Below are 15,143 nucleotides of genomic sequence, written 5' to 3' on the forward strand. Positions count from 1 at the left end.
GAGCACAGGCCATGGAGGAATGCTGCTTACTGGCTTGCTCCCCTGGCCCCTGTTCAGCCTGCTTTCTTATGCAACACAGGTCCACCTGTCCAGGGGTGGCACCACCCACAGTGGGCTGGGCCCTCCCACATCATTCAATAATCAAGAAAATACCCCACAGACATGGCCACAGGCCAGTCCAATGGAGGCAATTCCCCAATTGAGGCTCCCTCAATCCAGGTGTGTCAGGTTGACACTAAAGCTATCCAGCACAATGTCAGTGCAGCACCCGACACTGGGCTGAACACACAATAGACACTTGACACTGGACATGGTGAACTCTTACCATTGCTTCAGGACTCTGCTATACTCTCCATGAAGGTCGCCACCTGGGTTTTCTTCAGCTTAAGAGGAGGTAGCCTGCATACCCTTCACATCAACTCTGCCTGCAGTGTCTGCTCATTGGGGACTCACCTTCTGGGCATAGGAAAGCTGGTTGTAGGTAGCCATGGATGCAGCTTCCTTGGCACAGGCCTCTCTGGCTTTGTCAAAGGTCAGCTTGTACTGGCCCAGTGGGGAGCGGAGATGGAACACCCCAACAGTGGTATCTAGAAGAGGAAGGAGAGGAATCATTCAGTCAGCTCACCTGGCTGTCAGTGCTTCTAGTAAAGGACTTGGAGGAACTTTCAAAGTAGAGGTCACCTATACTCCAGGGTGCCTTCAGAAGCCACTTCCCCTTAATGTTATGTTGATGCACATCACTTGAAATACTTTTTAATTATGAAAATAATTTATGTTTGATCAGCTATTGCCTTCATTTAGAAAGACAAAAAAGACAAAAAGAAATCAAAAGACAAAAAAAATCACAAATAGATGTGGAGAAAGGGAAATTTTTATACACTATTGATAGATTGTAAATTAGTATAGCTATTATGGTAGGTAAAAAATATATGAGGCTTCCTTTAAAAAAAGATGGAACTAAGGGGCTGGAGAGATGGCTCAGCGGTTTAGATCACTGTTCTTGCAGAAGACCCGGGTTCGATTCCCAGCACCCACATGGCAGCTAACAACTGTCTATAACTCCAGTTCCAGGGGATCCAACAGCCTCTTCTGTACTCCGTGGGCTACACGACATGGGTGCACTTACCTACATGCAGGCATAACACTCATACACATAAAATAAAAAAAAAATAATAAAAGCTTAAAAAACCCCGATGGAACTAACATATGATCCAGCCATCCTATTATACACCCAAAGAGTTAAGTGCACACCCATATTTACTGTAGTGCTATTCACAATACCCAAGAACCAAATCAACCTAAGTGTCCATGAACAGATGAATGGATAAAGAAAATGGGCTATGCGCAGTGGAACACTATTCGGCCATAAGAACAACGGAATCCTGTCATTTGCAGCTGTGGATGACCCCAGACGATGTTATGATAAGGGAAATATGCCAGGCATAGAAAAACAACTGTGTGGCCTCACGTACACACGGAACCTAAAGACGCTGATCTCATAAAAGTAGAGCAGAACCGTGGTCTCCAGAGGCTAGATGGGCTAGAGAAGGGATAGAGTGAGATTGGTCAGTGGGTTCAAGTTCCAGCTAACAGATGAGGATCAAATGCTGGTATTCTTTTGCACTGCAGGATGGCTATGGCCACGATACTTGGAACAAGGATTTTGGATGTTTTCACAACAAAGAAATGATGACTGTATGAGGTGATGGAGGTGCTTAATACCCTGACTTAATCATTGCACAGTGTAAACGTGTCAAAACATCATATTAGCCAGGCTTGAGGCACAGGCTTGTCATCTCAGCTTGAGAGGCTGAGGCAGGAGGACTGCATATTCAAGGTCAGTCAAGGCTATAGAGTGAGTTCAAGACCAGTTTGTACAACTTAGCAAGACCCTTCATCAAAATGGAAAAATAAAAAGGTTGAGGATGTATGTAGCTCAGTGGTGGAGTGTTTGCCTGGCTTGCACAAGGTCCCGGGGTCCGTGTAAAAGTCTCTCTATACTCCCCAAATATGTACAGGTATTAAGTATTCATTAAAAGTAAGATTAAAAGCATATGCTCATTGTAAAACATTTTGGCGATACAGAAAAGAGAACAGAAATAAAACTCACCTACAATTCTACTCAACAGAAATCAGTACTTGTTATTGGCTAATATTTAGTGTGATGAACATCTTTCTAGAATTTTCATTTTTTTATATCTTTTAATTTGGTATAATTTTGACATTCTTCTAGTCTTTTTTCCTATCCTATTCCTTTATATATTACATATTACAAATGTGGTGGCACACTGCAGATACAGCTTTTAGAAATATTTTATAAGTTCAACATTAAATCATGATGACTTGCTTACATTATAAATTTTTCTCTGGTGATATTTTTCCTCCAATACTTATAATTAAATAATTTTTGTGACATTCAAAACTATGAAATGACTTTCTACCAAGGACTCTAAATATTCTGGTCACTATTATACCATTTAAAAAGAGTTTTAGGGGCTGAAGAGATGCCTCAGCATTGGCTGCTTTTGCAGAGGACCTGGGTTCGATTCCCAGTATCCACACAGAGGCTGACAACCATCTGTAGCTCTAGTTCCAGGGGATCTGGTGCTCTCTTTTGGCCTCCACAGGCACTGCATGACATGGGTACACTTACATACATGCAGGCAATACAATCAAATACATAAAATAAAAATAATAAAATATTTTAAAAAGATAGTTATAAAAAAGAGTTTTTTTTTAAAAAAAACATAAATTCTCCCTAAGATCCTGGAGGATTTTTGTCATTTGTTCACAGCTGGCATCTTTCCTTTCCAAATGATAGAATATAGAGACCAGAAATAGTTTAAGAACCAAGTCACATTTTTGTATTATCAAGTTCATTATAAAATGCTACAAAGTAACTACACCAAAAAATGTAGGTTTTCTTGTTTGACCACAGCCCAGTAGTATAATCATGTCATGTGATCTTGCTGATCATACAGCTTGGAGAAGTAAGGAAAAGTGATTTCTGTATCCCCTTGCCAAGATTGCACACTCTTTTAGCCCGAACTGGCCTGGAACTTATTATGTAGATCAGGCTGGCCTTGAACTCACAGAGATATGCCCACCTGCCTCTGCCTCCCAAGTGCTAGGATTAAAGGCATGTGCCATCACACCCAGCAGCTGCACACTTCTTAGCAATGAAATTTTTGTTTTGTTTTTTAAAACAGGGTTTCTCTATAGCCCCAGCTACTCTGGAAGTCACTATGTAGACCAGTCTGGCCTGGAATTCAGAGATTGGACTGCCTCTGCCTCCCAAGTGCTGGGATTAAAGGTGTGTACCATGATGCCCTTCATAATGGCAAACTTTTATGGAGTGTACTAGTGTACTGATAATCCATTCATATTATATATGCATATAATGTGTACATATACATATGTTATTTTAATTTTGTGACATTAACTAATGTTGGGATGAATGTTTTCCTTCGTTCCAGTTTTGAATTCTTTCCCTAGGATAGGTTACCAGAAACAGGCACTGAGTCTCATACGATTAATTTAGGGTTCTGTGATGCATATACTGCCAAACTGGTTGCTCTGCAGACTGTGGGCGTGCCCTCCTCTGAGCTTGGTGTGCTAGCAATTCCTCATGGATGTGGGCCACTGTTCCTAGCATTCTGCTTTGATAAGGCTGGCTGCTCAGTAGCAGCAACCATTGGGTGCAATGTGATGCCCACTCAGTTTTCTGTAGAAGAGCAAAGCCCCTGGAGGAGCTGGATGATGGTCTGAGGCTGCACAGATTCAACCTGTGTGTGAGCCATGAGGGCAGGCAGGACAGATGAATGTACTGTGTCCTAAAGAAAAAATGGGCCTCTTCCTGACTTCACACTGCCCAGGACACATGACTCCCAGATCAACTGGTCCCAGCTGTTCCTCCCAGATGAACTGGTCCCAGCTGTTCCTCCCATCCTAACAGCAATGGCCTGTCTCTCGCTGCTTGGAGATCCTGCCACGACCTTGACAGGGATGGCCTCTGACAGTGACAAGCTCTCAAAGCGTTCGCCACTTTCCTTCCCCATCTACTCAGCCTGGCACCACCACTGTCTCATCCTGGAAGGGATTTGAGGTGTGACTCCAGGTTTGGTATATGATAGGTGTTAAAACAAAACCTGCTGTTGAGATATGTGAAAAAAAAAAAGCCTCTTGGCTGGATAGACAGCTCAGTGGTTAAGAGCTCATACTGCTCCTACAGAAGACTTGAGTTTAGCTTCCAGAAACCCACATTACCACCTATAACTCCAACTTAGGGGATCCAATGCCCTCTTCTGGACCCCACAGGCACCTGGACTCACACATGTACCTCCTCCTTAAACATATACACATAATTTTTTTTAAAGTGGTGGCACACACCTTTAATCCCAGCACTCGGGAGGCAGAGGCAGGTGGATCTCTGGGCGTTCAAAGCCATCTTGGTCTACATAGTGAGTTCCAGGATAGCTGGGGCTACAGGGAGACCCTGTCTCAAAAAGACCAAAAAAAAAAAAGAAAAAACGTAAAAAGGGCTGGAGAGATGGCTCAGTGGTTAAGAGCACTGGTTATTCCTGCAGAGAACCCAGGTTTCATTCCCAGCACCCACATGGCAGCTAGCAACCATAAGTCCAGCTCCCAGGGATCTCATGCCTTCTTCTGACCTCCATGGGCTTTGTACAACACAGGTGCACTTACATACAGGCAGGCAATATACTCATTCACATAAAATAAAAATAATAAAATTTTAAAATAAAATCTTTAAAATATATCTCATTAGGATGAGCACATGGGTAAAACAGGCAAACGCTCAGAGGTCTCCAGTCAATGCTGGTCGGTCACAGTGAGTAGTGACTTGGATCACATTTGGAACCGCTGAAGTCCCTTGCTGCTCTGGCTCTGAACTATGTGAGTCCTTTGTGGCTTTCCCCATTGGGTCTCACCGTGTCCCACCTGTGGGCCTCTGAACTCCCAATGTAGTGTTTTGCTTTCTTGTGTTAGTTTATTGTACCTGTGAATTTATTATACACCATTCCAATCAGCCTTGGAAATACATGGGGTAGATGCCAGTCACTGTGGTGTTAAGAGCAAACAGCTGTTAAGAAATTGCTTCTGCAAGTGGCAGCAACTTCTTTGTTACTGACCATCCTAGGATATGCTTCTTGGATTCAATTCCAGCCATTGGCTTTAAGGGTTGCTGAGCAACATGGGAAAATCCAGCACTGGGAAAGTCCTTGCTAGTCAACTATTAAGCTCCCCTGTTTTACCCTTCAAGATCTAACTGTGAGTTGATTCTCCTTGCCTCTCTGGGTCTAGACAATGTGTGGATTCTTTGGTTTCTGTTTTACTTTTCTGTTCCCCCTTGTACACCTCCTTCACCCAACCCTGAAGAGAAAGATGCTTTGGGCCAGGGCCCCTGTACTGACCCTGGAAGTGGAGGTCCGCACAGTCAGCATCTGCATGGCACTGTCCATTGTCCTGTAAACAGCGGTCAAGGGGCAGCTGTTCAGGTTCGCAGTCCAGGCCATCTCCCACGTAGTGAGTCTTACATTTACACTTGTGCCTGCCCTGTGGGAGGAAGGCAGGAAAAGGTGAAAAAGCCCCTTCTCCAGGAACTCAGGATCTTAAGTATCCAGGGGACATCCATTCAGCATGGGGGTGGTTCAGAGGGACAAAAATAACGTGCCTCCTGTCCAAAGGGAAGAGAACAGAACAAAGGTTGTCTTGCTCTCGTGCAGGCTCATGATGAAACGCTGCCATTCTTTTCAGTGTCAATGTCGCTTTCTTGGAAAGCCTCACTCCCACAGCACCCTGCAGAAAGCAGCTCTCCATGCCCCTTCCAACACACTGGCCTGAACTCTGCTGTTGGCCAGGGTTATGTGTGTATGTTTTTTCTCAAGTGCCTCCTTTCCTCTACTTATGCCTAAGCTCCTAGAATGCAGGGACCCAGTCTGTGTTTTCTTTGCAGTATCCTAGAACCTGCAAACAGCCCATAGTAGGTACTTTTTGACCACTGGGTGACTCAGAGAATGACCTCATTTATCTCCAAAACCCTATGATATTTGTGTTATTATTAGGCCCACTTCACAAGAAGTGAAGAGATATTAAGCAGCCAGGCTCTGGTCACATGGCCACAGCTAAGTCTCAAAAGCTGCCTGACTCTAGGTCTCTATTTGTAACTAGTAAAGGGCACTGTCTCCCACCATCTGCCCTGCTTGCAGATTCCAGAAGGTTCTGATTTGATTCAAAAAGGTTCAACTTTTTGTTTTTGAGTGATGCTGGACTTAGAGGAAAATTGCAAAGATAGTAGAGAGAGTCCCCCTGTATAACCTACCAGTGTCCGGTAATGTGAACATGGTACCTAGTTATAGGACATTTGTCAAGCTAAGAAATGATGTTAATACATTTCTATTAACTAACTATACAATAGATCTTCTGTAGGTTTTAACAGATTTTGTTCTAATGTCCTTTTTCTGCCGAGAGCAGCAGATTGCATTTAGCCCACTGATCTTCAAAGAAACAGACTAAGGGAGGAAGAAAGTGTAGAAGAGGCCAGGCAGGTGAGGAAGACAGGCTGCACTACGCACAAGGGACTTGTCACCGTCTCCGAACCTCTTTGTCTTGGGGAGAGGAACAAGAGGCTGCGGCGATGGGGGTCGAGGAGGGGTAAGTGCGCTGTCCGCCCGTTTCGCCAGCCCTTCTCTCCGAGGACAATCAGACGTGACAGGGAGTAGCTTTAAGCTGGAACTCGTTTGTTATTAAGGCTGAACAATACTTAAAGGCAACAACCATAAGCATAGCATAGGCAGGGAGGCCGCCATCCAATCAGCTCAGAGGTCGTGTATTAGTACGTAGGTCCTTTTTATAGTATAAATAGTGTTCACGAGGTGGTCACGCGTCCTTTACCGGCTAAGCTTTAATTAGTATTATTATTATTTTTTTTGTTGCGTGTCAAGCTGGCCAGCTGGCTTCACCTTTATCTAGTGTTATTTTGTTATCACGCCTCCACAGGGACTACTCTCCCAAATGTCCCCAGGGAAGTAAGACTCACCGGGCCGGTCATCCTGCAGGTGGCATGCTCATGACATCCACCATTGAGGCCATCTGTACAGGGGTCTATCTCTGTACAGCTGTGGCCATCTCCCTGGTAACCCTTTGGGCAGCTGCAGGAGACTTGTGTGTCCTTCTGGGAGCACTTGGCAACCTTTGCACAGCCCCCATTGTTTTGTTTGCAGAAATCCACGACTGCAAGAGCAAGAGGAGAGGGCTCTATGTGCCACTGTCTGGGGCTATGGGTTAGCCCTATGCCAAGCATGGTACAGGGCAAATGGGCCTGTACCCATGATCCCCATGTTTGTGGTCCTCCTGATCATTGTGGTATTGTGGTACCATCAATATCCTTGTGACATTCTGACAAACTCAGTGACCCCTTGTCATATCGCTATAGGATCACTTTGGTAATCATTTTTAGAATGAGTTTGGGTTTTCTGATGTTAGGACCATGTGTGTGTGTGTGTGTGTGTGTGTGTGTGTGTGTGTGTGTGTGTGTAGCTGTCAACTGGACACAGTCTAGACTCATCTGAGGGAGTCTCTGTTGACGGACTGCCCAGATCATATTGGCCTATGAGAGATTATCCTGATTGATGACTGATGATTGATGTGGGAAGGCTCAGGCCACTGTGAACAACACCATAGGCAGTGGGCCTGGGCTGTAGAAGAAAGTTAGCTAAGTATAAGCTGGTGAGTGAGCCAGTAAACAGCATCCCTCTTTGGTCTCTGCTTCAGTCCCCGCTTGAGTTCCTGCCCTGACTTCCTTCAGTGATGGATTGTGATCCAGTGTTTGACTGTACTGGGGGAGGGTTGCTGCAGACCTGGACTCTTACAGTGGCAAAGCTGAAAAACAGAAACACTGGCACAGACAACTGTTCAGGTAAAACTCAGTGTCAGCTCTGAAGTCCGCCCTTCAAACTATTATAAAAGACAGAACGACATGGGTACACTTACCTACATGCAGACAATACATGCACACACATAAAATAAAAATAATAAAATATTTTTAAAAAGACAGAACAATCATTTACCTACTTGGTTTATGAACGTTTCACTTGAACCTCTGTGTGGCCAAGCACACATCTAAACCACTGGGGCTGTGTGTGACTCAGTGGTCAAGTGCTCACCTGGCACTTGGGTTCATTCCTGACAGACAGTGCAGTGCTCATAATGTTTCTCTCTGAGGGCCAGAGGATATGTATATTTAACTTCTTTTCCTTAACACTATAGGGTACCTTCTGGTTTTTTTTGAAGTAAGACTGATTACTAGTTGAGTTAAAAAAAAATTATACAGGGCATCCTGTTTTGCAAAGCAAGTTTAAAAACCATGGCTTGGGAGGTAAGCAGAGCAACTTGTTGGGGAATCCTGCTGTGAGGGTTGCAGTCTTCCACGTCCGGATAGCTCTAAGGAGCTCAGCGCCTGATGGAAAGACTCCTCTTTTCAGCATGGGGCCTCCTACCTCTCTTCCTGACTCACCTTTTGAAGTGGCCGCCACAGATGCCCTACCAAAAACATGGCCTCTGGCATAGGAACTGCCAAGTTTTCCTGTGTGATAATCAGACAATGTCTGGCAGCCTGGCAGGGGCCCACCACCACATGTAAATGAGGCATCCTAAAAGCACCTACCAACTAAGGCTCTTGCCACCGCCCCCACAGTATAAATATCCTGGTTTCCCCTAATTAATCGGAGCTGAATCACTAAGACCTGGAGCTGAGCTGAGTCACTGAATAAAGGAGCTGTACTGAGCTGAGTTCTGTGTCTTACTGCCTATGATCCAGTCTTCCCGGAGAGAGCTGTCTCTTCGTAAACCACGACTCACGGAGACCCTGCTTTCGCCATCTCCGCACTTCCCACGAGATCTGGCGGCTGGTGGATCTCGTATCTCGAGGGAGTGCTCGGTGGAAATTGGGACGGAGCCCGCCCGGGCAGCTGACAGCGGCTCTCCAGAGTCTCCAGCCCCGGTAGCAGAGACCCACAGCAACGCGGTGCGCGAAACCCGTGCACCCCAGTGGCGGAGAGCCAGGGACCCGAACAGCAGACGCGACCCGCGGGACCCATCGCACTCCAGTGACGTGTGGGAGACCGGCGCAGCCCAGCAGCAGGTGCTCCGTGAAACCCGCACGCCCATAGCAACTGTGAACAACCCCCTGAGGAAACTGTCCTAGAGGGGTTGGACATTGTTGAAGAGGCCCAGGCAGGAAGTGGAAGAGCCAGGATGGAGCCCAGTCACTGTGACCACATCCTGCTCCTCTCCTGTGCCATGATGCTATTTCACAACTGTGCAAAGAGGACTCACCTGTGCACGTGATTCCATCACCTTCGTAATTCAGGTTACATGCACATGTGTTGTTCTCCAGACAGGTGGCATGCATGGAACATGGAGGTATGCACACTGGAAACACAACTGTAAAGAAAGAGGCCACCCTTCATCCTGCATCCAGGTGTGTGGAGTTGGCCTCACCTCTGCAGTTTTCCCAGGACTCTTATTAGGTGTTTCATAAGTCTTCCCATGGCAGGAAGATGGGAGGGATATTTCCTAAGGACTGTCTCAGCTTGGAGATTCTGAGATATAGCTTCAAAGTACTTCTGATCATACTACACATGTGTTACCTTAGGGGCAACCATCTAAAACTTTCCCCCTCCAAACTTGCTATTAGGGATTAATGTGGCAGGTAGACTCTGCCCTCAAGAACCTGGGGTACCAGGTGGAGAAGGTTAAATCAGAAGAAAAATTTCACGGCCTTCTAAGGGTTCCACTGAGCTGGGTAGAAGACTGGCACCTTGGTGATCAGATGGGGCTGTGCTGTACAAATGCAGCCTAAAGCTGAGGGGTACTTAGCGGGGGCAGAAGGGTTGGAACTGGCCAACTATACTGTTGGAACTGTTGAAACTTCAGGCTGCTGAAGCCCATGGAAGAGTCTAGTGCTGGCCTTCTGATCTGAGGAAGGAGGAAATGTCACTGATTCACACAATAGCTTGACCTTAACATATAAGGCCTGTTAGAACATAGAGACTGGACTTCGAATACGACTCAAGATTACAATGGTGACAATGGGAGCGGTTGCATTTGATACAACAAACACAAATGTCAGGCACTTCAAAGCCATCACAACAATCGTCCCTTGCAAAGTGTGCCATGTATAGATCATTTTACAGATGAATAAGGTGAGGGTCAGAGAGGGTGGGCTATCTAAGGCCATTTGTCCAGTACAAGTAGCAGGTCAGGGGCCACGTCCTGGTCTTGGGACTCTAAACACTGAGATTTCCCTATATCCTTTTGGTTTCTGTCATGCAGCTGGGCCCAAGAGCTGCTATAATGAGAGGCCCTCCTTGTACAGTCCTATGATTCCAGAAAACATTCTGGTTTCATGGGTTTGGGTGAAATCTTTTCACTGAATTTTCTTCTGATCAACCAACCTCCTGAGGCCTGAGGCCATGATTCAAATCATTGCTTCCAAGGGGAACATTGTCATTTTCCTCAGATGTCATTCAGATCCAAGCCCCATTTGAACTACTTTGATTGGTCCCCAGTAGACACACGCTGCCAGTGGCTGGCTATCCCACCAACAAACCTGTTTGAGTGTTGCAGAAGCGGCCTGTCCACCCTGTCTCACAGAGGCATTGCCCAGAGCCTGTGATTCCCTCGTCACAATGGCCATGCTCTGAGCAGCCACAGGCTGTAACAGAAAAAGTGCCCAGTGATCAGTGACCAGGGAGTGATCATCAGCCACTCACTGACCGCCTGCTGTTGGTATTGTCAGCATGGAGGCCATCAGGCTTCTACCACAATCTTTCATCTCCCCAAACATTCAAAAAATAACTTACCATGGGCTAGACACTACTATACAATGGGGGCCCAGGAAAACCTTAATAGAGAAGGCCCCTGTTTCCACAGGGCTCAAGGTCAAGGCCTAAGCAGGTTTTAAATGTGTGATAATAAATACTACAAATGCTGTGGACATGGAAGTAGAGTGTCACGGGGCAGGTCTCAGAACAGACAGGGTGACAACCTAATTGGGAGCCTTCAGATAGGGAAATCTACTTCAAACTAAAATTTAAAACCTGACTAGCTCTGACCTGGCTGTGCCAGACCAAGTTACCACCAGCAGCCCCAGCCTCAATGGCTGCTTCAGCCTCCCTAGTGGTGGCGCTGCTGCCCCCACACTCCCCGTCCACGGTGTCCTCCTCTGCAGGATAGCTAGAGTGATTCCTTCTAATCTGTTCACAGCACTTTTCTGCTCACAACCCGTCACACTTAGAATAGATGCTAGTGAACTGCGCTGGCCTATAAGTTTGGATGTGCTCTGGGTCCCTGGGACCTGTTTTCACTTCCTCTTCACCTCTTCTGGCTAAAACCCACTCCTACTTCAGGGTCTTTGCACTTGGCCAATCTCTCCTTCAGGAAAGCCAGCCCCTTGATTTATTCATGCAGAACAGTGGCCTCTAGGGACACAGGCTATTTAAATGTTAACTAGTTAAAATAAGAAACATCAATTCTGGCCCAAACATTTTGAGTACTCAGTGACCCAGTGTGGCTAGAGGAGTCACAGAACACGTCCAGTATTGCTGTGAGTTCCATTTACTGGCTCCTGACAGACCTATGATCACAGACAGGTTTCTACTCAGTATTCTGTGTGAGACGTCGAAAACGGCACCTCCCTTTATTCCTGATCCCTTTATCTGCTTGTTTGCCCTGTATGGCTTTTATAACTACATTTGTTTCTCTAAGCTCCCGGAGGGCTCAATTTTGTCCCTACACCCTCTAACCACTGTATCTCTGATCCTTAGGGCAATTCCTAGCAGGTTAGCACATACTTAATCTCTTCCTGCCTTGGTTTCTGTATGAAACTCTTACCTCAAACGTTATGATAAAGATTAAATGGAAAAACTATATATGCCTGGCACATAATGGGCACTCAATAAATGTCACCACTCATAGACTGAATAACTCAGCGAGTGAATGTGGCTTAGCCACAGCTTCCCTTGGTGGCCGCAGGGGCTGTGAGTTTCAGTTGTAGAGGTGAGGCTCTTTCAGGGGAGGAAAACTGAGACTACATCCATGGAAGAAAAAGGCATATAGAACAGAGATGGGAGAAAGGAAGTGGCTACTCCCAGGTCAGGTGGGTGGCACGGATGAGGACAGGGAGCACACAGCTGCCAACAGGCTAACACGGGCAGGTGGTCACATACGCTGACAGTCAGGTCCGAATCTCCCTGGCCAGCACATCTCACAGGCTGTCCCATTGAAGCCGGTGTTGCATTGGCACTGTCCTGTGATTGAGTATTGATCATGGCAGACACCCCGGTTACTGCATGGGGTGTCTGGTCCTCCGGGGCAGGCTGGAAGAGATGAAATAGCAGTGACGATACAGTCTCCCAGAGCAGGGCTGCTCAGTACCACTGTTAACAAGCTAGTAATTCTGATATGTTAGGTGGCCTTGGATGTCAATGGATATTTAGGGCAAGTCACTGGCTTATGGGACATAAGGATCACATGTTTGATCCAAGTCTATCTTGGCAGGGCCATGGACTGAGCTGTGTGCTAAAACTGGGAGTTAGGAGACCTATTTCAAACTGAGTTGAAGTAGGCTTAGGCTGAATAATCAATCTGCTCCGGGCTTTGGTTTTCTTAGTTCCAAATGATGGTGGTGACAACAGTAACAATAATGATACGGAGCCTGCTTGACCTATACCACATCACTACTGCTAAGATCACATGCCCTATTATAAATGAGAATATTTATTTATTTATTTATTTATTTATTTGACTAAGTCTTCTGTATTCCAAGCTGCCTTTGTTCTCACTATGTAGCCACGGTTGACCTTGATCCTCCTGCTTCTAGAGTGCTGGGATTACAAGTATATACCCTCACACCTGTTTTATGAGGTGCTGAGGATTTAAACCAGGACCTGGTGCATTTTAGGGAAGTACTCTACCAACTAAGACACATCTCCAGACCACTGAGAATAGCTGGAAGTTCTGCAGGGATGAACAAATTTAAAGGTTGCTAACAATTTTGTATTAGCTTTAGTGATGGAGGCTGGCAGCTGGGTGACTGTGGATTTAGCCCAGCATGTTCCCGTGGACTATGATGAGTGGAGTGCACCTGGCAGTGAGGGTTGTGGATGCTGGAGTCTGTTGAGCTTTGGGCTTGCTTCCTAGCCTCTCTGAGCTTCTATTTCTTATCTATAAAGGGGACAGAGTAGGAACTACTTCAAAGGGGTTGCTGTCAAGACTACATACTGATCCCTGCGAGCACTCAACAGTGCCCCCACCTAGAACAAGGTGTGGCAGACACGATGTGCCTTTGTTCAATCATTGCTGCTGATGTTTCAGTCCTGAAGTCGTGTCAGGCTTTCAGAATGGGCTCAAACTCCCTTTGACAAGGAGCCAAAGGAAGGAGAACGATGCTCTATACCATGCAACTGGGGCCTTAAAGGAAATCAGGGTCCATAATATCCTATCAGGGCATCCCTGCTCAAAGGTGGAATCATGTCAAAGCACTTATACAGACATGCTGTATGTGTGTATTATGGAGCTGCATAAAATAAAAAATTAAATATACAGTGTTTTAAAACTCCATGGGAAATGTCTGTGTTCTAATTTTATCATCACCATCACCATCATCACCATCATCATCATCATCATCATCATCATCATCATCATCATCATCATTTTGCAGCACTGGAGATTAAACCTGGGCCTCATACATGCTGGCGCAGGGCTCTACCATGCAAGTATATCCCCAACCTTCTTTTTACTTTTTATTTTGAGGCAGGGTCTAAGTTGCCCAGGCTGTCCTGGAACTCACTCTACAGTTCAGGCAGGCATTGAACTTGTGATCTCATCATCACCGTCATCATCATCATCATCATTTTGCAGCACTGGAGATTAAACCTGGGCCTCATACATGCTGGTGCAGGGCTCTACCATGCAAGTATATCCCCAACCTTCTTTTTACTTTTTATTTTGAGGCAGGGTCTAAGTTGCCCAGGCTGTCCTGGAACTCACTCTACAGTTCAGGCAGGCATTGAACTTGTGATCCTCCTGCTTCAGCCTCCAAAACAGCTGGGGTTACAGGCCTGTGCTACCAGGCTGGGCTGTGTTCCAATTTTAAACAAGAAAGCAGATGCACGATAGGATCTCAACTAAGTGAAACAAAAAATATGTCAAATGAAGAAGGCAGCAGGAGAGATGATACACAGCTGTTCTGAGTGCCGGACCGGGGCCTTGGAATTATGAAGACAGTTTCCCCACCTCTTTAGATCGTGTGTACTTTCAAAAGCTGTGCAGCCAGCCCACAATCCCTTCAGAATGGGGAGGAGGAGGGGCACCCTCACCCTGACAGTCTGGCAGGAAGTAGCCCTTGCAGCACCTGGGGAGCTGGATCACCAGGGTACACTGCTGTTGGCAGCCGTTCAGGTTCCTCCTGTAGGGCAGCAGGTTGTAGAGACACTTTTGCTTCATACCCTAAAGAGAGAGAGGTGACAGGCTGCTGCTCTCTTCCTCCACAGGACTGGGGCTCTGGGACTCACAGTCTCTGGACTGGTGAAAATTGGGATTTTCAAAACCAAGAGTGGAGGAAGGGGCAGAGCTGGGCCCTAGGCAAAATTCACCATCCTTGGAGCTGTCTGCAAATGGCATGACTGGAGAGGGTGGAGGGAGAGATAGCTTCCTATCATGTGCATCTTCAGCAAGAAGTCTTTGATTTATATTTTGTATTGAGGAGTGTGGGGGGGGGCAGAAGATGTCAGGTGTCTTCCTCAATTGCTCTCTTGTTCTATACCTTATGTTCCTCAGACAGGCTCTCTCACTGCATCTGGAACTCACTGATTCAGGTAGATTGGCTGGCCAGTGAGCTCCAGGGGTCCTCTGTCTCTACTTCCCAGTGCTGGGATTAGGCGTTAGCTATCGCATCTCACTTTTTTATGTGAGTTCTGGGGATCTGAATTCAATTCAGGTCCTTATCCTTTACCTATTGAGGTTTCTCCACAGTTACAAAGATTTGTTTTTGTTAGAGGTTTTCTAGTAGAAAGGCCTTAACACTCTCTCTCTCTCTCTCTCTCTCTCTCTCTCTCTCTCTC

General features: G+C 46.2%; 1 protein-coding gene across 1 annotated transcript in view; it reads right to left on the reverse strand.

Moving 5' to 3' along the window:
• Positions 1-15,143, reverse strand: part of Stab2 (stabilin 2) — a 162,229-nt gene that overhangs the window by 12,228 nt on the left and 134,858 nt on the right. Inside the window, 7 exon segments of the mRNA XM_029568320.1 lie at positions 454-587; positions 5,433-5,574; positions 7,058-7,251; positions 9,355-9,462; positions 10,631-10,735; positions 12,249-12,398; positions 14,400-14,529. Of these exon segments, the coding sequence (XP_029424180.1) occupies positions 454-587; positions 5,433-5,574; positions 7,058-7,251; positions 9,355-9,462; positions 10,631-10,735; positions 12,249-12,398; positions 14,400-14,529 (963 nt within the window).

Source organism: Nannospalax galili, unplaced genomic scaffold, assembly GCF_000622305.1.
Source record: "Nannospalax galili isolate Female #2095 unplaced genomic scaffold, S.galili_v1.0 scaffold39, whole genome shotgun sequence".
Classification (NCBI taxonomy): domain Eukaryota; kingdom Metazoa; phylum Chordata; class Mammalia; order Rodentia; family Spalacidae; genus Nannospalax; species Nannospalax galili.